Source organism: Chenopodium album, chromosome 20, assembly GCF_948465745.1.
Source record: "Chenopodium album chromosome 20, dcCheAlbu1.1, whole genome shotgun sequence".
NCBI lineage: Eukaryota > Viridiplantae > Streptophyta > Magnoliopsida > Caryophyllales > Amaranthaceae > Chenopodium > Chenopodium album.
In genome coordinates this window covers 33,195,663-33,222,056 of record NC_137853.1, presented here as the reverse complement: position 1 = coordinate 33,222,056, position 26,394 = coordinate 33,195,663, and the positions used below count along the sequence as shown (strand labels likewise).

General features: G+C 33.9%; 3 protein-coding genes across 3 annotated transcripts; 2 read left to right on the top strand and 1 right to left on the bottom strand.

The window, feature by feature from the left end:
* Positions 1–6,422: 6,422 nt before the first annotated feature.
* LOC145598507 (protein ENHANCER OF LHP1 1-like) lies at positions 6,423–11,845 on the top strand. Its single transcript, XM_081654871.1, has 12 exons — positions 6,423–6,705; positions 7,712–8,820; positions 8,903–9,079; positions 9,235–9,348; positions 9,653–9,757; positions 9,945–10,079; positions 10,164–10,219; positions 10,307–10,409; positions 10,491–10,607; positions 10,734–10,860; positions 10,960–11,090; positions 11,210–11,845. The coding sequence occupies exons 1-12, from the start codon at positions 6,423–6,425 to the stop codon at positions 11,741–11,743; spliced, it is 2,991 nt and encodes a 996-aa protein (XP_081510997.1). The 3' UTR covers positions 11,744–11,845.
* Positions 11,846–13,040: 1,195 nt separating this feature from the next.
* On the top strand, positions 13,041–14,969 carry LOC145598156 (uncharacterized). The gene has a single exon (XM_081654470.1). The coding sequence runs from the start codon at positions 13,047–13,049 to the stop codon at positions 14,595–14,597; it is 1,551 nt and encodes a 516-aa protein (XP_081510596.1). The 5' UTR covers positions 13,041–13,046; the 3' UTR covers positions 14,598–14,969.
* A 1,497-nt stretch (positions 14,970–16,466) lies between these two features.
* LOC145598551 (uncharacterized) lies at positions 16,467–26,264 on the bottom strand. The gene is made up of 10 exons (XM_081654925.1): positions 25,936–26,264; positions 23,528–23,628; positions 21,848–21,902; positions 21,619–21,754; positions 18,640–18,753; positions 17,917–18,525; positions 17,504–17,650; positions 17,280–17,401; positions 17,134–17,167; positions 16,467–16,883 (listed from the first exon to the last, which is right to left on the bottom strand). The coding sequence occupies exons 1-9, from the start codon at positions 25,992–25,994 to the stop codon at positions 17,137–17,139; spliced, it is 1,374 nt and encodes a 457-aa protein (XP_081511051.1). The 5' UTR covers positions 25,995–26,264; the 3' UTR covers positions 16,467–16,883; positions 17,134–17,136.
* Between the last annotated feature and the right edge of the window lie 130 nt (positions 26,265–26,394).

Here is a 26,394-nt window from a genome sequence, read left to right as displayed (position 1 = left end):
GAGGATATCAGGAACTAAACTGAACTGAATTGAAATTAATCTGAAGAGAATATGCCCAAAGTACCAGTTTTATAAGCAACAAAACTACTACACGTAGTAGTAAATCCGGTTTTTGGTGTAATATTCGTATTCTTGTGGTCAAAGTTTTAAAAAATTATCATACTTACAAAAAAGATTCAATAAAAAAAATGATTTTAATTTTAGTAAATATCTGACAAAGAGATAAAAAAAAGTTTCTATATATTGTAAATAAAGTCAACATTACTGTATAATATATTATATAATGTGTTAATGTACTGTATAAAAATATAAAGAAGCATAATCAAAACGGAGTACTAAGTATACTAATTTAGTTGTAGTTACTAACTAAATTAGTATTAACTAAATTAAGTTAGCTAAGAACACGAGGTCGAGCAATCCAACATGAAGGCAGTGGGTACTTTTAGAGAATTGTGTAAACAACTGTTCAAATTAGTCGGTTTCTATTTGTCTTATTTCTAACACTAATTGTCAAATGATTATACTAATAAACTTAACCCTTAATTAAAAATTCTACTTCTAATTTTACCGCATGTGGATGATAAATTGATAAGTTTCCAAGATAGACACATATATACACTAATCCATAGACCATAGGGTAAATCTATAGTAATATATAAAGTCATAGGGGATTTTGGGTGATAAATTTTTCTTTCCCAAAATACCCCTCTCATCTTTTATTAAAAAATAAAAACTACCTTCATTTTTTTTTTTTGAAAATAACTATCATCAATATAATAATAATAATAATAATAATAATAATAATAATAAACTACGGAGTACCATTGTTTATTAAAAGTTAAAAGCTAACTATATTTTTTTTTAACTCTTTTTTAAAGGAAGTCATATCCAAGATTTAATCAATTTATAAAGTCACTTATATTTAGAATGTGGAAGATAATATTTCGGAAAATTAAAATAAAAATCGAGTCATATAGCTTTCTTACCTTGCACACGCAATTTTGCGTGTGTCTCCTTGTATAAATAATTTGTTGATAATGAACTTTTTTTTTGTTCCACCCGGTTTACCATTTGGGCTAATTCGGATTCGAGGATCAGTTTTAGGCGGTTAGGTTATAATCCTCTCCCAATTGTTGTTACGAGGGGTCGAACACGGATCCTCCTTACCAAGTGCACTTCTCAATCACCATTGTACCAACAACCAATTGGTTACCATATATAGATTATACCATCATAAATTTAAGATACCAATGAATTGTGAGAGGGTAGGAGGGTAGGACAAAGGGAAGTTGGTTTATGAGACATTTTTACGTGTCTTTTCGCATTTTAATGTCCAAATGGTCACACAACAAACAAAATGAGAATATTGAGTAGTCAAATGTAAGTGTTGAGATAAAAAAATTGACAACAAGCGATTGACACCCTATTACATACAGATCTAGCTAGAGGTCTAGAATTCGAATGCCTTATTGGTGGTGCGACTCTAATTACCGTATTTTTATTATCAATGTTATGACTATGTATGAGTAATGTTACAAAAATTTACCAATATAAGCCATTAAAGATAAAGGGGCAATAAACCTAATGTACCGATGCAAACAAAAGATTTTATAGATTTAATTCAATGGAGGACACGCAAACGTTATTTAAAGAAAATTAAATAGTGTGGTGGAGGTGAAGCTTTCTGCTGGAAATAGTGCAATGGAGGTGAAGCTTTCCTTATACGTGAATTGTTAGATTTGATATCTAATTTTGTGTCATATAATCTTCATTACTTGTTTACATTATTAAATTGTCGAAAGTTCGAGCTTTGATTATGGTTTGATTTAATTTGCTTGTTTATGTGTGTTAAAATCAATGATTTTGAAAATGTTGGTCATGAGTGTTCATTATTGGATATGATGGAGAGACTATTGTAAGGTAGTAAATCTAGGTTGTTATACAATTGGTCACGATAACTGAACAATACAAAGTACCAACTAAAATCAACCCCCCCCCCCCCCCCCCAAACCAATTTTGTTATTGTCTTGCTACTTGTTTTCGGTAGAAAAAGGATTTGATTTGAGTTACATCAAATTAGGATGGTATGCCAGTTTTGGACCTCTGTTGTTTTGATTGCTGATATAGCTTGCCATACGCCCATACCCATACCCATACCGCATATACCCTAATCTTTTCCTTTTGATAATAGTTGACTTAGTTAGCTAGCTTATCTTTTTAGTAGTACTTATCTTTTTAAAGTACTTATTATTTTAGTTTGTTGATTTGTTATGCAATGTAGCGGCTACTACTATTAGGTGATCTTGTAATGTGCTTTGCCTATTTAAGCTCATGCTAGGTATCTTCAATAATCATTCAAAATCATTTTCTCTATATGGTATCAGAGCCAAAAAGATCTTGAGACTGCAAAAACACACCATTCCCAAACAATGACCAACGACAACACCATCATTCCCAAACAAAATGACCGTCAAAGCCTTTCACTCTTATACAAGTTCACAACTCCATCAAGCTAACCTCAACGAACTTCATTGCATGGAAAACCCACATCCAAGCCACCCTCTTAGGATATGACCTCTGAAAATTTGTTGATGGAACTTATCCCTCACCTTCGACCTCGATCATTATTATACTCATACCAAATACCGACACTTATGTGACACCTGAATATGGATATATGAGACTATGAATATGATCCTTAAAATATCATAGGAAAGCATGAACGTCACAAAAAAATGAGGTTTCAATTCCTTAAATATATTTCATTATTTTCTAAGATATGATTGTTATAGACAGGGGATTTATACTGTAGTCCAATAACACATGCAATCGTGCATGTAGCCATAATCAGTTGGTAGAATTTTAAGACGAACAAATTCTGATAATCTGATGAGACTTGTGATATTGTTTCACTTATTGTATGGCATTGGCATATTCTTGAGAGGGTAAAATGGCATTGGATTTATTTAGATGAGCATGATTTTTTTATGCCTTAGGATTGCTTAATCTTTTATAATCGTGCCTTTTCTCATGCTAGACGGACGTGTAAGTCGTAGCTTATTTAGTTCTTGTTCTTTTGAGCTTCTGGGCAGAGCAGAATAGATTAGAGCAGAGCAGAGCAGGATAGAGCAGCTCTAAAGAACAAGGCCTTAGTTGATAAGTCGGATATGATTTTTACAAACTTGATGTCAATCAATAAAATGCTCATGCTACTACCTTTCCTTAAAATAAAGAAAATATAAATTGCTATCTTTCCTTACAAAAATAAAAATAATAAGCGTAATATTTCATTATTTTATCAAATACTTCATCTAAGATCTTTTAAACAATTCTAAAATATTATATTATAATTTTTAAAATAGTAAGGTAAATAAAACAAACTCTAAATAAATGAAGTTTTTTTTTTTTTTTTTTTTTTTCCTTGAAGCTAAGTTTGCTGCCTTTATAACATTGATGGCATCAGCTTTAATCCAAACCTTAGAGTAAGCTTGGGGAGCTCACGATTCTGACAGCAGCAACACCCACAGGAAACACGCGCCTAGCATACTCAGCGTACTCTTTAACAAGTTTTGTGAAGCCAGCAGCTAAACGATATCCTCAACCAAAAAAACTTGACTACAATTCATCATCTTCAACATCTAATTCCTCTTCTTCTTCCTCTTCCTCTTTTTCTGACTGCTCTTTCAATTTCAACTTCAATCAATTCCTCTTCCTCTTCCACTGTTAAAATAAAAAATATATTAACAAGTTATAGCATAAATAAATTAAGATGATAAAATTAGAACAAAAAAAATATGAAGAAACTGTACTATCTGACCATTGTAACTTGGTAAACATCGGATTGAATATAGTTGCTTCAACATGAGAAAATCCAAGAACATGTACCTTTTCACTAGTTTTAGAACCAACATCATATACCCTAATACCTTTATAACCACAAGAAACCAACACTTTCTCCTTATCAATATACCATAAAGGCATAGAATAAAATTGATATGTATGATACACTACGAATTGTTTAACCCAATAATCTTTCACCCCATAATCCTTCATAACCCATATGTTGTGAGGACAAATATTAACTTCCTCCATTGCCATTGCACCCTATTTGTCCATTGCATTCAAACAGAGGCAAGAATCTAAAACACACAAAACAAACCGTGTCTCTTCCCTCATACCATCAGGTAATGAAATAGCCGAAAATTTCTCAGTTCCAAAATGAAATGACCATATACATTTATCCTTACTAGAATACATATGAATCGAGTTGTTCAAGTAAACCGGATTTGAACAATACGCATTTTTACAAAAATCACGTGGAAGTGGTGTTCTTTTATCAAGATTCCTCCATTCATTAGTACCGAGTGTTTTAACTTGCCCAACCCTTCTACTTCACTTTTCTCTGTGGAATATAATTCTAACCAGTTTTAATTCGCGTAACACAAGGCAGCACCCAATCCCTACCATCCATACATCATAACAACCTTGTGTACTGGTTTTGTTGAGGAATGTATATTGTCCGGTTAACAAGTTTCATATGATATAAGAACACCAATTAGATTCATAATGATAAACAAATAAGATAACACCATTACATTCATTAACTATAGTAAGTTTCCTCACTAATTCGGGTTTCAGCTCCATAACTGAATCGATATTATTAGTATTAAGATTACCCATCTCGTCGACAATACTTGTTGAGGTTTTTTCTATGTCAACTAGCAATAGAGAGATATAGCAGCCATGAGAACGCCGTAAATCAGCAAATTCAGGATCACTGATGATGTTATACCAATCTTTGCATACAAGCTTACAAACCAAGCATGTTCTTGTAGGAAGTTTTAACAAAATATCCCAAATTATTGGTATCAGGATTTCTTCAAATTGGGACCGCTTTTGTTTTAATTTATGACTCCGTCTCACATAATACTTTTTGTACATTCTATTCATAATTGATCGATAACTTTTTTTTATCCTACACCACTTATATTGAATAAACGAGGTATTTATACAGGTAGCCTTAGAACTTGGTTACTTTTGTTTTTAGGAAAAGAATTGAACTTGGTTAAATTATTAAAAAACAATTCCAGCACCTTAAAAATTCCTAATGATAATAAATATATCAATTGTATAAAGATATTATTCACGAAATCATATCTTAACATAAATAATATCTTTACAAAATAGAAAGTATATCATTTATGTTTTAACATAAAAGATATCTTTACAATAATAATAATAATTTATGTTTCTTTTTTAATGTGAAAATTATCACAGTAATATATTTTTTAAAACATATGTACAACATGATTTCCTAAAACAAAATAGTTTTTTTTTTTTTTTTTTTTTTTTTTTAAATCATATCATATTATATGATTTATATCATATAACTAATATATAAAGTTAAACTTTTAATCAGGTCACGAGACAGCGACACTTGACGTCGTTAAATAAAATAGATAAAAGAAAATTGAATTATACCTTCTCTTTCAACAACGAATTTGTCAATTACATCTTTCAACAAAAAGATTCATCGGAATAATAAAATCTACTCCGTAATAATATTAAATCACTTCGGAATCCAAAATTTGTTATGGCTTCTTTCTCTCTAAAAATTCATTTTCTCTTTCTTAACAAAAAAATGAATTCTATCTACAAAAAGTAATATAAAATGTAAATAATAAATCAATTCCATAAATTAAGGAAAATAATAAACACAATCCCTTAAATCAAGGAGAAAATCGTTTTTTTTCCCACTCGTGTACTTTGTATTTGCACACGAGGTTCTTTCTGCGTTTGTATAATTCTTGTATTTTAAGTGGGTGTACCATGCTGTGTATGATGAAAATTTCAGTGTGTAAGGGCTTGTGGCCTTGTGGGTGGTGGTGTTTCTCCTCTATTTAATTGTGATACTTTTTTTATTTTAATTTTATATTGGATTATTATCCACTCTCTTCTTACTTTTCAATAATCATGTTTAAGAAATTTTACATTGGGTTTCACACACATCCTGTTTGTTACACATAATAGTGGTCAGATGAAGTATAACAAATCCACTCAAATACAAACAAGACAAGGTAATAATTTACCAAATATCTAGTGAAAAATGAATGGAGACAAAATAAACAACAATATTGAACATATGTGCTCTTACAGTCCAGTATCTTTTGGGCTTTGGCACTTCACAACTATAGAATAAAAATGTTCTCCTAATTCCAAAATTTTCAAAAATTAAAAAAAAAAAAAAAAAACCGGGAAGCCAATTCCAAAACCCCCAAAATTTCCCGCGAAAATCTCCCCAAAATTCAACCTTTTATCCCCAAAAATCAACCCCATAAACCCTAATTATTTCACTCCCCAATTCAATCAATCCCCACTTCAGAAAACCAGATTCAGAGACTTTTAGAGTGAGAAAATCCAAGATGAAGGTGAAACCAGTTAAGCTCAGAGAATCCCACAAAAATACCAACAACAATGGCAAACCTTCATTTTGCTCAGTTTTGTGGGACATGTATTCTACCCACATTGTTACTTCTTCCTCTTCAGATTCATCCATTTCTATCTATGAATCTCTCCTCCTTTCGAACCCGATGAAGAATCTCCGCCATCATCGAGACGGCGTCACTGCTTTAGCTCTTAGCCCTAATTCCACCTGCCTTGCTTCTGGATCTATCGATCGCACCGTCAAATTATACAAATTCCCAAGTTTGTTTTCTGTCCCCTCTTTACCTTTCTATTCTTGAATTTTTATTTCTGTATGTTTTTGCATCTGGGTATGTTTTATTTACTTTTTTCTGGGCTCAAATTTATCTGGGTTGTTTTTATTTTTGTACTTCACATTTTTTTTTTGTGTGTGTATGCTGATTTGTTATTTGTTTTAAACTTGGTTTTGGGTTGAATTGTTAATTAATAAATAGGATTAGGAAGATTATTGGGAATATGTAACATAGATCTGTTGTTTGTGATTAAAAATTGATAGGTATTAGTTGGTAATTAGTGTTTCAAACACTATTCCAAAATTTGTGAGCTATTTTAGCTTCATCTGTTATAGTGAATGTTGTAATTCTCACATTGCAGCTGCTTGTGATGATGTATGCGGAATATATCGAATCGAATTGACTAAGTTTGATCTGATACTGGTTAAGGTTTACTGAGCAGGGCATGTGTAGAATAATTAGTATTCTCTGATTATGATAATAAATGATGTAATTTGAAGGAGTATAATGCAATTCAACTAGTTGGATATGACTGCATTATTACGAAGCTACAGAAAGAATTAAGTTCAATGTAAAACAAAGAAGCTTTTTTTTCTGACTGTGAGTAACACTACATTGCCATGGTATATAATAAACTGAAATTGGTGACAAACTAAGACTATATTAGTTTGTAAAGGAGAAAATGATTAGTTTGAATGTTTGTATGGAAGAAGACATGATTCAAAACTAAAACTGAAGCCTTGTGACATTCCATATAGGTGTCTCGAGTATTTGAGTAATCAATCCTTAAGATGTATAATTGTAGTGTAGTCTAATTGTATCAAGTGTGTGTTTAATTTTTCTGGCCTTTAACTCTTAAATAGCTCGAGAACTACTATTGTTGAATAATTTAAGCTGTATGTAAAGCATCAAGCTTCTTAATTCAAAATGTGAGCCATATTTATGGAAATTAAATAGGTAATTACTTGCCTAATCTGAGATTTTTCTAATGTCAGGTGGGGAGTTTCAGAACAATATAACCAGATTCACATTGCCTATTCGCACCCTTGCTTTTAACAAGTCAGGAAGCTTGCTGGCAGCTGCTGGTGATGATGAGGGAATCAAACTCATCAACACAGTTGATGCTACAATTGCAAGAGTTCTTAAAGGGCATAAAGGACCTGTCATTAGCTTGGCTTTTGATCCTAATAACGAATACCTTGCTTCTCTTGATACAAAGGGAACGGTAATATTTTGGGAACTTCTATCAGGAAATATGCTACATACTCTGAAAGGAGTAGCTCCTGATACAGGTTCAGACATGTCCATTACGAATGGACTTAGCTGGAGTCCTGATGGCGAATTGTTAGCTGTTCCAGGGCTAAAGAATGATGTGGTGATGTTTGATAGAGATACAGCTGAAAAGGTATCTTCGTTGAGAGGTGATCATGTGAAACCTATTTGTTTCTTGTCTTGGTCACCTAATGGGAAATATCTTGCTACATCTGGTTTAGATAACCAGGTGCTGATATGGGATTTTGCAAAGAAACAAGACATTGACAGACAAAAGTTTGATGAGAGGATTTGCCATATGGCATGGAAACCAACTGGAAATTCATTAGCTGTTATTGATGTCATGGGAAAATATGGTGTTTGGGAGTCAGTAATTCCTTCATCAATGAAATCTCCAACAGAAGATGTTCCCAACTTACAGTCGAAGAACAACAATGGAATCCTCTTTTTTGACGAGGATGAGAAAGAGCAAAGCACATCTGCCAGTCTAAGTGATTTGGGTGAAGACGACTTTGTGGAATCAGTGCCTCAGTCCAGGAAAAGATTGCGAAAATCTTCTATGTTGGAAGAAAATTTGGAAGAAGAGATTGATGAGGAATTAAATACATCTTCAAGATTTGAATCAAATAAAAGGCCTGCTAAGGTTCGCGAGGAACGTTTGGATGGTGGTGATAGGAGGCCAAAATCCATGATTGCTCAAATTGGTTCAAAAATACAAGAGCCATTTCAGCCTGGTGCAACTCCTGTGCAGCCAGGAACCAAAAGCTTTCTCTGTTACAATATGCTTGGAAGCATAACTACTATGCAACATGATGGATACTCACATATAGAGGTTAAACAATCAACTATATTTGTTTTTCTTCTCTGGTGTCTTTGTTGCGGTATGACTCACAAATTTGTACCTTTCTTTGCAGATTGATTTTCATGACACAAGTCAAGGTCCAAGAGTTCCAGCAATGACTGATTATTTTGGATTTACTATGGCTTCTCTAAATGAGAATGGAAGTGTTCTTGCAAATCCAAGGAAGGGCGACAAGAATATGAGCACTCTCATGTATCGTCCTTTTAGCAGCTGGGCAAATAATAGTGAGGTTAGCCTATTAGCTCTTTAACAAAATCCAAATTTAGTCATCTTTCGTTTTGATTGCCATGATTGGTAACTGCGTATTTAGAATATGCTAACATTTGTTATAAAGAATATTATGAAGTTTTACTGGATGCTCATCTTTGTACTTGATGGCATTAGTGGTCTATGCGGTTTGAAGATGAGGAAGTGAAAGCTGTGGCACTTGGTACCGGGTGGGTGGCTGCTGCAACTAGTGCTAATTTTCTCCGCATCTTCACTGAGGGTGGCTTGCAGGTTGGTCTATAAAACTTTTCATATAAGAATCTTTTCATAATTCACTTGTATATATATATCAGGAATAACATAAATCATCACGGCATCAAATAACTTAAATGTAATACTCAAAGCCACATAACATTTGTGCCACTCTTTGTAACATAACATGTGTGCTAGTCTTTGTAAGTTAGTGTATGCTTAAATTCTAAGCTGCTGAAAAGATATACTCCATTTATGCAACTAAATTAGTTATACCTTTATTTAGAGTTTTAGCATAAATGTAATGTTTTGTGCTTACTTATTGCTTTGATGATTTTTGCAGAGACACATTCTCTCCCTTGATGGTCCAGTTGTGACAGCAGCAGGCTTTAAGGACAAACTTGCCGTTGTCACTCATTCCTCTCAACCACTTTCTTCGAATCATCAGGTAATTTATCCATACTCCAAACTATATTACTTAGCATCACAAGTGTACCAAATGGCACCTAACATTTATAATGCTGATTTGGTACTTCTTTTAACAGCTTATTCAAGATATATTAACTCGTGTGTATGATGACATCTTGCTGCATAAATCAATGTTTGTCTGATTCCTAAAATTTGTGCTTTTTCAGATGTTAGAGTTCAGAGTATTTAACATTAGCAATGGAACCCAACCTCTTAAAGGATGCCTGCCTTTGTCACCTGGTTCAAGCTTAACATGGATTGGATTCAGTGAGGAAGGCCACCTAGCTTCTTATGATTCGAAGGTATGTCCTCTAAGCTAGAGTTTTCTAGTTATAATTTGCTCTTTAGTGATGGTAATCTAAATTTCATAATTTATAAATGTCTAGGGCATGCTGAGAGTGTACTCAGATCAATTTGGTGGGAATTGGCTTCCTCTATTCAGGTTAATATCTTTTAGACTTTTGTTTGATTATTTGTTCTCGCAGTCCATCATAACCTAACCTTTAACAATGGTAATCTGATTTGGCAGTGCCAGCAAAGTTAAGAAGCCAGATGAAAATCACTGGGTGGTTGGTTTGAGTGCTGAGAAGTTGTTTTGCATTATATGCAAGTCTCCTGATTTATATCCTAAGGTAAAGCTGAATTATCCCTTACAACTCAAGATACTCTAGTTCCTCTTTCTATAGCTTATGGAAATTCGTATCATTTTTTAGGTATCACACAAACCAGTTCTCTCGCTTCTTGATCTTTCATATCCTCTTGCATCTTCTGATCTCGGAGCAGAGGCTCTTGAAAAGGAATTCATCTTCAGGAACACACGACTATTACAGGTTTGGCCTTTTCCTCCTTCATTGGTCATCCAAAGCAATGCCTTGCTAGTGTTACATGAGATAGCTTTCTATTTGTTTTAGCGCAGTTATTTTAGGCACTTTTAATTTTTTTTAAAATTGTTTCAGATTCAAAAATCAATTGAAGAAACAGAAGCTGCTGGTATGGATTGCTCATTACTTGATGATGAAGCTTTTGATATGGAAGCAGCACTTGATAGGTGCATTTTGAGGCTTATTGCATCTTGCTGCAATGGTATGATGATCTGAAGTTGATGCTAGATTAAATCCTCTCCTTTGAATGTATGCATCTTTTAAAGCAACATTATTTAACTGCCACTGTTCTCAATTTCAGGTGATAAGCTAGTACGTGCTACTGAACTTGTGAAGCTCCTGTCAATGGAAAAATCAGTTAGGGGAGCCATAAAGCTGGTCACCACTTTAAAGCTTCCGAGCTTAGCAGAAAAGTTCAATGGCATCTTGGAGGTATGCTACTGCATATGACTATTTACAATCTTCTCTAAATTTTGTTAAGTTGTGTTTTTTTTTTTCCAGATATAGATCTAAATCACTAACATGAATTTGAACGGTCTTGCTTACCTCAGGAGCGATTGCTGAATGATACAACCAAAAATGTGGCACTATCTCATCCTAACTCCCATGCTGATGCCACTACTAGAACAGACACCATTGATAAGACAAGCATTACCCCAAACAATTTAAATGAAAAGTTCATTAGCAGAAATAACACCTTGAGTAGTAGCTTGCATTCAAACTTAATAAACGAGCCATCAGAGCCTATTACTCCCTCACCCACACCTAAATTTACAGCTCCTGTATTCCCTAAGAAAGCAAAGATCCAGGAAGGAAGCAGTTTCATATTGGAGCAGAAGAAGTCAGGTGGTCTAACTACTGTACAGAAAGCTACTAACATTACCAAAGATGCTGATAGTTTAGGAAAGCAAGAAAATGTTGAAGAGGCAACAAAGAAAGTAAGATTTTCTGGTGCCTCTAATCCATTTGCTAAATCAGGAAATGACTCTGATGTACGACCGAAAAAACCATTTGCAAAGTCATCAAGCATTCCAGAGAAATCCTCACTGCTTGATTCGATCAAGAAGATGAAGACAGTCAGCTAGGACATAGCTACTCTGAACTTTTGTTTAGGGATATTGTATAATGTACATAAATTCAACTCTGCATACTGCTTGATTTGTGATCTTTTTTCGAGTTCAATAGAATATGATATTGCAAATTTCACTGTGATCTCAGTAACTCAGTTGCAGAGTCTACCTCGTGAGAGCGATGGAACAGCTGAAATTAGTTGAGTTATGCCTGTTTAATGATTTTTATCAATCATCATAAGGCTCAATAATTTGTCAAGGTACTTGTCTGAAAAAATTTGACATCCCAACCTTAATTGATTTAGACCTACATCACATGTACCTTCAAGGCTCAAGCATATTAGTGGCCAATTCATGAGCCCCACCTCACACACTATTGAACTTGTTTAGGACGTATAAATAAACTAGAGGTTAGTCTTTACTCTTTAGAAGGCCACCCTCCTTTTGGATGGTCAAAGTAAGCATAGCATATCATTTCAAGTTTTGAACCAATAGAGAAACATAACGTTGTTATGCCCTATATTAACCATGAAGTCATTAACATAGGTAACACTTAAAGATAATATGACATAAATGGAAATCCAACAAGCAATGTAGGAAGAAATTATTGAGGATATGAAGATTTTTCTTTAATTTGTAATTTACTTGGCTCAATTAATCTATAATATTGTTGTTGAATGATTTAGGATGCTTTTTTCTTTTCTTTTTCTTATTTTTTTAATTAATTTATTTTTTATTTTGAAAGTTTCCGGACGCTTTGTTTGCTTTCTATTCACTTGATATTTACTTATTTATTTCATATAAATTTATGTCTTGGCAATATAAATTTATTTGATTTTTCCTCAAAAAAAAAAAAAAAAAAAAAAAAAAAAAAAAAACACACACACATATTTGATTTTATTTTCATTTAAAATTAGATTAAAAGTAGATCATACAACTTATAATTTTTACAATTGTAATATACTTCGTATGAGATATTATAGATTAATAAATTCATGTTAAATTTTGTCCATACAAATCCTTAAAAATATTCCAGTATTAAGGGTTTGTTCACATTTACTAAATTGAACTGAATTGAAATGAATATTTTATGAGAGAAGGAAATTAGGAGCTAAACTGAACTGATAGGAGCTAAACTGAAATTAAGCTGAAGTGAAGAGACCCTAAATTATGATTCCATTTTTTTTTTAAACAAAATTTCATGGATTTTTTTAAAGTAACCAAGTATTTTCCATATCTTTAATTTGAAATGAAGCAAAAGAGGAAAAAAAATTACAAAAATAAAATAAAAAAAGGGAGGCTAGAATTAAAAGTCAAAATGCTGGCATACTCCAAAGCAAGAAAGATCCGGGGAACCTGCCAAACACCCCCTCCTTCAAAACTCATCCTTTTTCCATTTTTCGTAACTCTCTTTTCTTTACACAATTACAGAATTACTCTCTCTTCCTCTCTCCTTTTCCTTCTTTCAGAGATCTCAATTCCTTCTTCAATGGCGGAAGTTTCTTTCCTCCATTTCCCAGAAGATGACCACGATTTGTTTGTTGAACACGACGTTTTCTTTGAAGAATTCTCCACCCTCGATTCCTTCCCCTATTCCTTCTCTCCTCGCCGACACGGCGGCAGCCATGAAAGAGACGATTTCTTCGCACCCAGTTCTTCCAATCGGAGTGTCGGACAATCGGGTGTTGTTGAGGGTATTATTGGAGATAGAAAAAATCAGGTAAATTTTGTTATTGATTTGTTACATGAACAAGTTGAGCAATCTCATATTGTGGGGTGTGATGATTTTGTTTCTGATGTTGTAAATGATTTGAATTTTGGGGTTATTGAGGAGAATTATGATGTGGGTGTTGATTCTTTGGATTTGGATTTGCGATTAGGGTTAGGGTTAGGGTTAGAAGATGATGATGGGGATGATTGTAATTGTGGTGGGTTTGTTGTTTCTGAATGTGGGGATGAGTTTTATATTGCTAGGAGAGAGACTGGGACTAGTACTGTGAATTGGAATGATTTTCAGAATGAGAATGGTAATGATAATGGTGATGGAGATGAGATTCCGAGTGGTATGGCGAGAATTGGTGGATTAATGATGGTTGGTGTCGATTCCGATTCCGAAGAGGAGGGGAATGGAGTGTGGAGGGTTCATGTGCATTCAGAGGAAGAAGATTATGAGGTTGATGATGTGAATGATGATGAAAGCATACCACTTTGTTGGGACTCACTCAATTTGGAGGAGGTTGATCAAGGTGGGGTTGCTGTCGATTTCGAGTGGGAAGAGGTGGATGATAGAGTTGATGAGAGGGAAATCTTGAGTGTTGCTGCTGATGCTGAAGAAGAAGGGTCCGGGTCTATATCAGTTTGGGCCTATTCGGGGCCTGAGGAAGACGGAGTTGGGGAAAGAGAAAGAGGGAGAGGGTTGAGGAATTCGGAATGGGAGGTGTTGCTCAATGCTAACCATATTGGGAGGAATTCTGAGATGATTGGAAATGATAATGATGCTTACTTTGATGATCATGATAATAATTTTCTTGCTGCGGAGTATGAGATGATGTTCGGGCAGTTTCCTGAGAGTGAGAACGCTTACTTGAGTCGCCCCCCTGCTTCAAAGGCTGTTGTTGAGAAGCTCCCCTCGGTGATCACAACTAAAGATGATGTGCTGAATGAGAAAGCACTCTGTGCTGTTTGTAAGGATCAGATTGAGGTTGGGGAGGAGGGAAAGCAGTTGCCTTGTTCACATCGGTATCATGGTGATTGCATCCTCCCTTGGCTTGGGATTCGAAACACTTGTCCTTTATGTCGGTATGAATTGCCTACAGATGACCCTGATTACGAGCAGAGGAGGGTTCGGAGAGCAGCTCGTGTCCAGTAAGTTTCCTAAACAAGGTCGGAAAGAACTCAATATTATAGGTTCTGCACAATGTAGATAGAAGATTTTCCTGAAAGACTGATATGTTTTGGGTATCCATAGCTGAAATTCGATTTAATTTGTATATGTTTCGTTGAAGGATTCTTTGTCGTTAGATTGTAGTATCTTGATTTTGTATGTTTATATGTGAGGTGTGAACCCCATTCATACAATTTCGATTTTACAGTGTTTGGTGTATAATTTTATCCTTGAGACTTTGAAACAGTCTCATTGAGCAATACTGTCATCATTTCACTGACAAATTATACTACTTGTAATAAAGATATTGGAATTTTTAAAAATGCTTTCATTGATTAATTTTCTGAATTTGTGTCATTTTCCTTGTTCATAGTTCTAGGACCTGTTCAAAGTATTTGAAACTATCAACCTGCGAATATTTTGCCGATCTACCTCTGAAAACATGTCATTTTCCTTGTATAATACGAACGAAACATATCAAGCTAACTTCTTGTCACACCCCAAGATTTCTAATTCCTTATTGATTCATGCATAATGGTCCGTGATGGTGTTGTCATTCCTTTGTTCCTTGATCTCGTCTCCTTTTTCTTCTCTTCTTTGTTCCCTGCATCCCGTCCCTCTTCTTTCTATGCTCCATCTTCTAGCCTCTTTGTTGCCATGGCTGGATTTCCTTGAAATTTGGGGTTTAGGTTTCTTTGGCTGTCAAATGCCGCTGCAACGACACTGCAAGCTGCAAACCAATGAAGCATTAGGTGTGCCTGCTGGGAAATGGTTCCATGGATGCCCCCTTGCCCCAAAGTTCTGGGCTGATTCCTTGATAAATAAAACCAACCCATCTGGAACTACACTTCTCAAGTTTCAGGTATACTAACCCTCTCTGTTGCCATTTGAACATTCCTGTATGCCAAAACTTTAAGGTAACATCATCCATTATCATGTACAGTACATTAATAAACCTAATTTAACCACAATTGATCACTAAACAAGCTCAATTATACTGTGATAATTAATTTGTTGTTTATTTGATTTTAATTATTTGGTTGACAAAGTACCAACAATTCAAATTAATCACACAACCAAATTGGGACAATTTAATCATCGGAATTGCTTGCAAAGATCCAACTTTATTAATATAAAATAAAAAGATAATATACTCGCTTTAGTTTTCATTACTATTTTCGCTTTATATTATGTGCAACATTTACCAACTAATGATGAAAATTACGTGAGAACATTACAAAAATAAGTAAAGTAAACAAACAAACAAAACAAAACCAAGGCACAGACTACAAATCAATGCCAATCAAGAGAGTTAGAGTGGTTTCTTAGAGAGTTGGAGTACGTGCTATCAAACATGTTTAACAGTTAAGCGAAGTGTCCAAAGATCATCTTCCAATGTTAATGTTCAGTTAAGCGAAGTGTTCAAAGATCATCTTCCAATGTTAATGTAACGTAGTACTTTCTTCGTTCTTTTGTTTCTCTTGCTTTGTCCTCGTAATTTCTTGATTATCGATATAAATTAGACAATATCAATTAAATTACTACAAAACGCATGTATTGGGTGAAATGGGTCACAAAACTTTATTTTACACAAGATTTTGACCAGAAACAACTTTGGTAATTACTCAAGGTAATAAGCAATACAGAGAGCATCTGAGTGTGTTAGGTAACACATTTTTGCTACATTTGCATTGTGTAGTGTGGGTACAAGTACAACCTTCTCAAGAGCCGGGGTGAAGGTTTGGTGTACGGTTTGAATTGGGGCCTAAACCAAATCCAAACTAAAATAATTTTTTTAAATCATAATCCAAATTAAAAATAGGATCTAATCCATTTCAAGCCAATCCGAAGCTCTAAAAGCTAATGCAATTTTATTTATTTATTTTTTCTTTTTTTCAAATTTGGGTATAATTTTTTACAAACATCATTCACAAATTAAGTACTTACTAGATTTTAAGCCATAAATTGGTCCACTTGAAACATACAAGAATATATTACAAGCCAACATTATTGTAATACGAAGTACTACATATCCCTAAAATACAGTCTAACAACACTTCAACAAAACTAGCTTCATAATCTCCAGCAAGGTAGTTCACAACTCTTCAATTTGCACTATCTCATGACAAACATCTCCTAATTCGATCTCCAATGGACATTTTACTCGAGTCTTGAGTCTTTTCACCTGTCCTTTCGTAGAGCAAATCGACATATGCTTCTAAGTCGGCTTCTAAGTCAGCCTCTAAGTCGTTGAAATTTTGCTTTGTGAATCTTTAGAACATACATATAGAAAAAGAAATTCATAAATTCATAATTGAACTTTGCTAATACAACAGCTTAAGAAATGAATCAGTTCAAAAAAGATAAATATATCAGTCATTCGCAATTGATAGGGAATAATGGGTAGACCAGCCTTCATTTTTATATGAAAAGAACAATGGAAAACCACAAATTGAACTCTTAAATAATGTGACGATATTAATGGATCTTACACGAATCTAAACAAGTTTAAATGAATTACCTCTCACACATTTCTTTCAAATCTTGTGTATCTCCTGAGAACGAGATGAAAGAGGACGTGTGAGTAAGTAAGGGCAAGAAATTGAGAGTGAACCAAAATGAAATGTGACATAATTTTGAAAAATTATGAATACTAGCAATACTTACTCTATCTTATTCGCATTTTCTTCAAATGCAAATAATTTGTTTTCAAAAACTGATAAACGTGTCTCCATATACTCGACCTTTTGTATGATCCATGTTTTTTTAGCTTCGATTTTCATCATCAACTACATTAATCATATAATATAGGAGATTTAAAAACAACATTAGCTTCAATTACCAACAAATTAACTAATGCAGTGGTCTTGTAACTATCATCAAGCACTTACTTCAGGGGTCTTGTAATGTAGGGGATAGGAGACAACTATATAATGTAGTTTTTCGGTGTTGTTATCATTCCAGTCATCAATCCTAGGAAGATTGTACTTCCAAATATCGTCTAGACCAGATTTGGAAGAGTATTCACAAAATACGGCCTGCAAATATAAGATTATATCAATGCAATTTAGTTATACTGATTCTGTACAGACAAACCAAACAGGGATTTGATCATTGCTAATGTATCAACAGATGCACACACAAGCATTAAACACATTAATTTATGGCCAACGGAACATCATTTTAATGTCACTACCGGAGAAGAATGTGAAGAATCATTTAACACACTAAATCTCAGTTAGACAGAAAATAAATTAGAACAACATTCTAGTTTGGTAGGTGTAAGAGAAAAGGCCGGAGTTACCATAAAAAATAGGGGACAACCACCCAATTCATTAGCCGAGGTAGCTTTGAACTCTTTCACTGCTGCAACTGTGTTGTCGAGTATGAACTTTGCCCAATTCCACCTTCCGATCATTTCATTCCTTAAAACAAGGTGAAGCCAAGTGTTTCTGGGCCTTTTGTCTGCAGTTGGAGCAGCAAAAGATGTCATGAAGAACAAAGTAAATACCTTTTGGAAGTCAGTATCATCATGTTTCATATTCCGGAGTTCATCTGCAAAGCTCCTTGTGTCCTGGTGTAAAAGACTAAGAAATTCCTTGGTGAAAGGTTCAGAAGGTTCAGTTTTCTGAAGCACTTCATCTTTGATGTCAAAACCATCATTCTTAAACCCTAGTAAGTATTCCACATGTGTTGGATTAATTTTTGTTGTTTTCCCATCAATCTCTAAGATTTGAGATTCAGGATCAAAGTGGTCGATGACCCATTTGCACATCGTTTTTCTCAAGTTCTTGCAATTAAACTTCAGCAAACATCCAAAACCCAATTCATCAATAATTTTCTTTTTATCCCCCGATAAATCATCAACAAGATTGATTAGAGTTTCCAAATCGAACAATGTGGACCATGTTTCCTACAGTTAGAAGTAGAAAGTTAAGGATCAAAGTCATCAAACTAGCTATAAAATACAAGATTTTGTTACTATTTTCAAATGTAAAAATGGAGCAAATAATAGCTAGTTGTTCACCATGTTAGTCCAGCCTATATGATCACCAACTGCTTGATGTTCTTTTACTAGAGAATCACTTGAATCACCCATATCATCGGTCCTTTTCATCTCATTTGAAGAAATGGGGACGACCTAGCAACAATGAAACAAACAATAATCTCAATATTCCAAGTTTTTATTGCTCCCAAAATAAAATCTCAACATTCCAAATAGTTATTCGTGGATTGAAAGCATAATCCACGAGCATCATAAATATGAACTAATGATGATTGATGATACTCTTGGATTATGAAGGAGCTTTCAAAGTTTCAATCCTTAGGATCCATCCATAATTGGAGATAAAATGCAATTATCCTTGCAGAAAAGCTCATTATGAAAACTCGTAAACTTCTCAATGAAAGCACAAATTACATGAAAGACTAAGCTCATATCATTATAAGCTCATAATTGAATTGTGAAAGCTCATAATAACAATGATTTTGTTATTTTTAGAGAAAGCCATTAATTCTTTCTCATGTTTGCAATTGAGTTCATTTAAAATGGAATTAAGGATCATAAACTTATTTATGCAATTATCCTTGGAGAAAGCATATTTATGCAATTAAGGATCATAAATAAGGAGAAAGTTTTTAAATGAGGTTTCTCCACACATTTATAACTAATGAATATGATCCTTAATTTCCCTAACTATGAAATCCATCCCACAAACAAATATTACTTGCAGCAAAAAAAATAAGTTTTCCTTTTTGGTTGCGAAATACTTTTGGTATGGAGACTAAAGTGCAAATAATTAGGTTTTTAGGTCTTGTTTGGCAAAACTTTTGGCAATTGTTATGAGTAGATGAATGTATGTCAAAAGGAGAGTATGTGTGACTTAGAGCAACTCCTATGGTAGTAACTAGGGACTTGCTTACAATATTAAATAATTCCTAGCAACTAGCTTGACCATTGGAGTTAGAACATGCAATTAGCTTGGCCAAACAAATTAGGTTTTTAATTATTTTTTTTTATTTTTATTTTTTTAAAAATACTTGGAAAAGAACTTGCTAAAATACAACAAATTAGAATAAATAAAATGAAATTTATCAATGTAAATTAAGGAGGTGTGGTCCATTCAAATGGTAAGTTGAAGTACTAGCTAACCATTGGAGCTAAAATAACAATTAGCTTAAAAGCTTATGTGGCATGACAAGCTAAATTGACAATTAGCTTGCCAATGAGTTGCTCTAAGTAAATCAGTTTTTATATAGTATTATAATATATTTTTTATTTATTTTTTGGTAAAACACAAAACCTTTAATTATTTTTTCCTCAAAATAAAGTAGATTAAGAATAATGAAGAAGTCAAAAGTTAACGAACACCTTGAGGGCGTTGGATAAGATAACCTAAAGTAGAGCATTAAATTAAATGAACATCAATTACACTGATATCAACGCGTGATTTTGACATATATTCCTGAATTAATACCACTTTAGAAAATATTTTAAATGCTTATCTAATTCCTCGGGGGCGTTTGTTATCAAGATCCAATGAGAAATTGCAATAGTTTAGTTGCCCCTCCCATACTTCCCTACAAAACCACGTTAGTATACTTAAAGATTGGTCATGTCAACCCGTGTAGGTTGACACATTTTGGCGTGCTTCGTGCTTAAGTGGGAATAACTAAGGGAAAATCATGTTGTGTTGGGCATGTGTTGATCATTTAAAAAGAGCCCATGTAGTGTTCGACCCACGTGCCATGCCATGCCATGCCATGCCAAATGGCCTCCTTAGTAATATTCATGTATCGAGCTCGTAGTTTAATGAACACGAAGAAAATGTTGGCTTCGCTTGGCTCGTCTTGTTTAACACCTACCCTAGTTATCTCTTGGTTCCAAAATACTTATGTATGTTTCTTCATGACTTTCTTGTCATTCATGGCACTAGTAAGAACTTTCCAATTCATAATGCATTTTTTTTTAGTTCGCGTCCCCTCCTTTTGCTTTTAGAGATGAAGTGAACGGAAAAGACTAAAGAGGAGGATTTTTAAAATAAGACCGCTTTGCCATCAGAAGTGGGGGTTCCTACACCCACCCACTTACTTAAAAATATTAAACATTGCTTATACAAATTTTTATTAAGAACGCCTTGTCATAGTAAGACCACCTAGTAGGTGGCTTGGATAAAGGGTAAAGACAAACCAGGATAGGATCATATGTTTGCTATGAGCCTATGACTCACAAAAGTAGTCTTATGATGGTAAGATGACTTAAAACAAATATTTCTCTTTAAACAAGATCGACATCATAAAACCACCTTATAGGTGTCTTAATTTTACCTATTTTACCTATTTCTAATAAGTTCTAATATGGTAGGTTGCCAAGTTGGTAACTTGAAAATAAGTTCCAAAAAATTCATACTAGTATAAGATAAGTTTTATTGTTGAGCTATTCCTATCATATGGTGATACATAGGCTAGCATATCCGAGATTAGCCGGGGCTCCCTCATATTCTTCTACAACTTACTAATTTGGGCTATATTCACTTCAAAAAGACAAAAAAGTTCAGCCATAATAGGTCTTGTCAATTACCAACTCAAAAGCCGAGGGGACTGAGTGGCATACGTTCTACTGCGACGTGGCTCCATACAGGGGAACTGGGTTCTTAGGACTTTTTTTCCCTAATTTTTTTACTTGGTCAGTCACCCTAAACGTTTTAACATGAATATATATAAAATCAATCCAAATTGAGGGATTGTATAAAAATAACAATTATATGTGAATAGTGCATATAACAATGACTTCTTTGTAATTTTGGCAAAGTAAAGGTTATTTCGCCATCGCAAGGAAAGTAAGGAGTCAAGTTTTGGGAAGTACTTTTCTACTAAAATTGTTTTTTAAAAAGAAGCCAAGTTTTATGCACTATTTACTATGATAATTTTTTCAGCATTTCTCAAATTCAAATGCTGTAGATTTGCTAAAAAGTAAAAACAAACATCATCAGCTACTCTTCTTAACTGGAGTTATGCTGCCATTTGCAATGTTTTGAGACGGTTCAGCCCCAGGAGCGGGTAGTTCTACTTCAGAAGCCAAAACATGGCCAGGGTCTACAACACTCTGCGCAGGTTCTGCAAATGATCGAGTCGGAGATGACCTGCATCATGAAAAGCCATAACAAAATTATGTCATCTGTATTGAACTTCAACTTTGAATGTTGTAAATTCAAAAGAGTAAGCTTTGTGTGCACCTGCTAGCTTTTATGGTTTCATTGCCTACTTTGACTGTAAGGTCATATATGTCACCTGTACACACAAATCCACAGGTAGTATATATAAGTCATAAGTTTTGTGTTAATAATTATGTGCTTTACTAATCCTCAGCATCGTCATACATAGAAAATGTACTGTACTGATAACAAAAACCAAACAATTGTGCAATACAAAACAGAAGATGTGCCCTGCGGCCCCAGCATGTCTTTTTATTTTTGTTTTTCAACAATTAGATCCTTTCCATTTGGTCATGTATAAATGTAATTTAGTGATACTAGATTGTCTCAAATAATCTATAATACTCCTTAAGTCAAATTCAAAGAATGAGATACAGACTTTCTTATCCAAAGTAACTAACAGGACTTCCACTATTATATTTCAATTTTAAGCACCCACAGAGCTATAAGAACATTTGAACATTCTAAGTGTATGCACCTCATGATTGATGCCGATTGAATCAAACTATCACAGTGCTTCCCCATGTCAATAATAAGTTAATAACAATAACAATGCTATAGCAATGTCAAAAGAATCTCGAATAACATCTAAATCTCAATTTTATATGGGGGAAAAAAAAAAAGAAAAACTCACACAAAAGCCTATTTTACAAGCCACTTCATTGGAAATTTGGAATCTAAATCCCCTGTTCCAACTTTTCCATACCATAAGAATGCCACTACTTTTTACGGAGTATCATATAATCTTTACTACTAACTATATATTGGCTTGAACCTATACAAATGAATGGCAAATTGGCACACACACAAAAGAAGTGGGAGCATGAAGATTTGGATACTTTACTGTACTCTTAAGAAAACTAAACTCCTTTTTGATGACGTTCATGAAGCTCATGGTGCCAACACCATAACACCATGACATGAAATCTCCTGTATAAACTTTATGTGACTCTAGGCAGCTACAGTTGTTACCACCGCATAGGGAAGCAGACACTATCACTGACCTCTTTTCTATAGATTGATGGGTGGGGTAAAAAGTCTCTGCACTAGAATTTCTATAAATAAAAAATAAAAATAAAAAAAAAACATGAAAAAGCTAGAATATTTAGAAACAACATGAACCTAAAAGCAACGCGATCTGAAATATGTTAGAAAGGAAAATTTTGAGACAGAATTTACACCTTTCAAATAGAAAAATGGAGTAGCACCCTTATGGTGATATTATAGTAGCGCATACAAAGATGCCAACTAAGATAAGCATGCGATGGGAAAGGAAGTGGAGAAGCGATAAATAAACTAAGGCACACACATTAAAAACTTACATGTGAATGTAAAGAGGAATACTGAGTGGAAAATCAGGCGGCAGATGAAGTAGAAAGGGAGTTAAGTGTGAAATACGTAGCATTATCTAATTCGGGCCTAAGCATTCTTTAACGAAGACCCATTGCTTAATAGCATTTGGAAGCATGCAGCACAAGGTAAGTCCAAATCAGATTTTACCCCTCAGTTAGCAGTCATAATGCCTTTTGGAGTAGGCTTGGAATGGTGGTTTCAAATGATTTGCTAGATAGCACAAGTACAAACAAATTTAATTCAATTTCTGATTCATTTGGTATTCCTAGTATACACTGGTAAGCATCACAGAAAACAAAGGACATAAGCTTACAGGACATGTATGAAAGAGTCAGCATAGCAATTTACCTCCGTAGACATCCTTGTCCGAGAAGTATTTCGCCCTCAGGTAACTAGCATAATCTGCTTCATACTTATTATACTTCGCGATTTCATCAGCAGTGAAGAACCTGTCAATCACCCCAGACATTGAAAGACTCGATTAATCAATGCCATGAGTATTATGCCTACCATATACCTGATAACAGTATAACATAGAGGTTGCTGCACTACACAACAGCTTAATCAATCACTGTACTTTCTCCTTAGCCCTTTAGACTCAATACACGAGATGACGATTTAATCTAAATTTATGCATATCTCAATAGCATTTCACACGATAACCTTACCTTTTACTTGTAATTTGGTAAATACTACACCCTCATTTAGGTGGCACAACCTTACAACAAATATAAATGCAACTACAAAAACAGAAATTTAAATTTCGCAACAAGGCTCAGTTCTTCAAATAGCAAAAAGTATCTTTAACATTTACATATTTTACCCAAAGAAGTCTATCAGTAGAGATGTAAAACTCAAAACCAATGATCCGGTCGGATTGTATCAATTAAGTGGTTAGTCATGTAGGTTCATACACAAATATTTCAGCATAACTCAGTATCATAGAAGTATGCCTTTTATTTTCTTTTATATCTTTTTGGTGATTTTGAGCAATTCCAATAACAACACGAGAAATTTTGAGCCTCTAATAGCTTGAGTCATCAATGACTATAATAACAATAGTTTTTTTTTTTTTTTTTTTTGAAAGAACTGTAATACAATAGTTGATATTAAGTTGTATGTATCGTCTTAATACCAACAAAGAACTCTATTCATACCAACAAAACTTAGATTTTAATTTTGCTTTTTTGGTACCAATGAAGAAAGATCTTACTACTAATCTTAGCACGATGATGATACGACTAACACAATTTCATATCAACAGAAATTATTTAAAAAAAAAAAAAAGGGTTATTCTACATGGTGCCCTTGTGTTTTTTGGGTTTCTACATGGTGCCCTTGTAAATTTAACTTTCTCTATGGTGCCCATGAGTTTATTAAGGTTATTAGCAATACCCATTCCTTAATTAAATGTTAATTTACATTTAACTATGGTGAACAAATTTTTTTTCTCCCAACTCCATTAAACCTGATTTCAATTTTCCTATCTTACCTTCTTTCCACTGAACAGCCGCGCCTATTTTAGTATTACTTTATTTGCAATTCTTTCTGGTTTCATTGTTTATTTATAATTTTTTTTCTTGGGCTTATTGATTAATAATGGTGAGTAATTTAAAGGAGAGTTTACATTAGAAAATGCCTTAAACGTCAGTATGCAATGATAATCACAATATAAAATCAACAACTAACGCAGTATAACAAACCATTGTACTCAGAGAGTTTGCTAATTGTTAATCGTATCACCAGAAGGTGTTTGCTTGAGCTGAAATTGCCCAAACTGGTAATTTTATCACCAAGCAAGCCACAAAAGGCTGACTTGTAGCAAATTGCTCCTACCATGAATCTAACCAGGCCAACCGATTTCAACAAGAAAGCCTTTTTTTTTTTTAGATAGAACAATTAATCAAGTAATCGTAGCTTTTAAAATAATATGAGCAAAGACTTCCAGTTTCATTGAATTGAGAAATTTAAGTTGCAATGTTTGTGAATTGTGAATAGAACAGGGGTAAGTGAAGGGGAAGGTGAGTGGTTTGATTAGAATTGAGAATTTTTTTAATACCCCCCAAAGTTGGGTGGTGATGGTGGTGGTGCTGGTGATGGTGGTGGTGCTGGTGATGGTGGTGCTGGTGGCTGGTGGAGAAGCTAAGGGTGGCTGTTGGGTTTTTTTTTTTTTTGAATTTATGTTTTTATTTTTTTTTTCCTATTTTTTTCAACAAATTACATGTTGACACGTGTAAAAAAAATAAATCAGAAATGTTTACCTGATTTACCGGTTGCAGGTCATTTGGATGCAATGGAAATTAATACCCAAAAGTTGGGTGCAATAGATAATAAACAAAATTTGGGATTATTTTCGGCGGATGTAGCAAAGTTCAGATTAATGGGAGCAATTTTTCCTATTGAATATTGAGAAATTTTCGCAATTGGGTCAGGTTTGACGAACTAGAGTCAAATTTGAATCATGCTAAATTTGTCGTGTCCATTCAAATCAAAATCGAAATTGAGTTTTATTTGAGTCGGGTTAGATTTTGACACCTCTACTCGTATTAAAAAAACGGGGTGTACTGCCAGGGACAAAATGTGTACTTCGTAACAAAATCGAAATAATTGAATATACATCGATTAATTAAAACCATTTTCCCGACCCTCCAAATAAACTTAACAATCGAATAAAATAACCAAATTAAAAAAAAAAACAAATTAAAAAAATTAAAAGAAAAAGGGAGAGAGAGAGAGAGAGAGAGAGAAAAACTAACTGGTGGCTGTGGGTAATTTTAGTGTCATCCTGAGGCGGAGCAGTAGCATCGGTATCCATGGCTTCTTTTTCGCTCTGACAAAATTGCAAAAAAATAATAATAATTTTATTAAAAAAAGGAAAATGGGTATAAAAAAGGAGAGAGAAAGAGAGAGATCTGGGGAAAAGAAGGTAAAGTGGAGGAAGGAATTTGATTTTGATTTAGATTAACAGGATGAGTTGAAGAGCCTTGGGAGTTGGATGGGGAGTTTTCAATTTCTGCTGCCATCGTTTTTTTGTAACTCGGTTCGATTTTTTTGGATTTACGGAGTTTTTTTTTTATTTTTTATTTTTTTAATTTGGGTTTGATCCGATGTTATTTTGGGAGTTATATTTATAGTACACAAAACAGTACTAAGGGCCTGTTCTCATTGACTGAACTCAGTTGAACTGAACTGAACTGAACTAAATATTTTATAAA

Excerpts from the sequence above, each read along its gene's own strand:
- LOC145598507 (XM_081654871.1), top strand. The coding sequence starts at position 6,423 with ATGAAGGTGAAACCAGTTAAGCTCAGAGAATCCCACAAAAATACCAAC. Across the intron at positions 10,410-10,490 it reads CTCCTGATTTATATCCTAAG|GTATCACACAAACCAGTTCT; the intron begins GTAAAGCTGAAT and ends ATCATTTTTTAG. Across the intron at positions 10,608-10,733 it reads GGAACACACGACTATTACAG|ATTCAAAAATCAATTGAAGA; the intron begins GTTTGGCCTTTT and ends AAATTGTTTCAG.
- LOC145598156 (XM_081654470.1), top strand. The coding sequence starts at position 13,047 with ATGCTGGCATACTCCAAAGCAAGAAAGATCCGGGGAACCTGCCAAACA.
- LOC145598551 (XM_081654925.1), bottom strand. The coding sequence starts at position 25,994 with ATGGATACCGATGCTACTGCTCCGCCTCAGGATGACACTAAAATTACC. Across the intron at positions 21,755-21,847 it reads GAAACCATAAAAGCTAGCAG|GTCATCTCCGACTCGATCAT; the intron begins GTGCACACAAAG and ends TTCATGATGCAG. Across the intron at positions 17,651-17,916 it reads GTTGTCCCCTATTTTTTATG|GCCGTATTTTGTGAATACTC; the intron begins GTAACTCCGGCC and ends TTATATTTGCAG.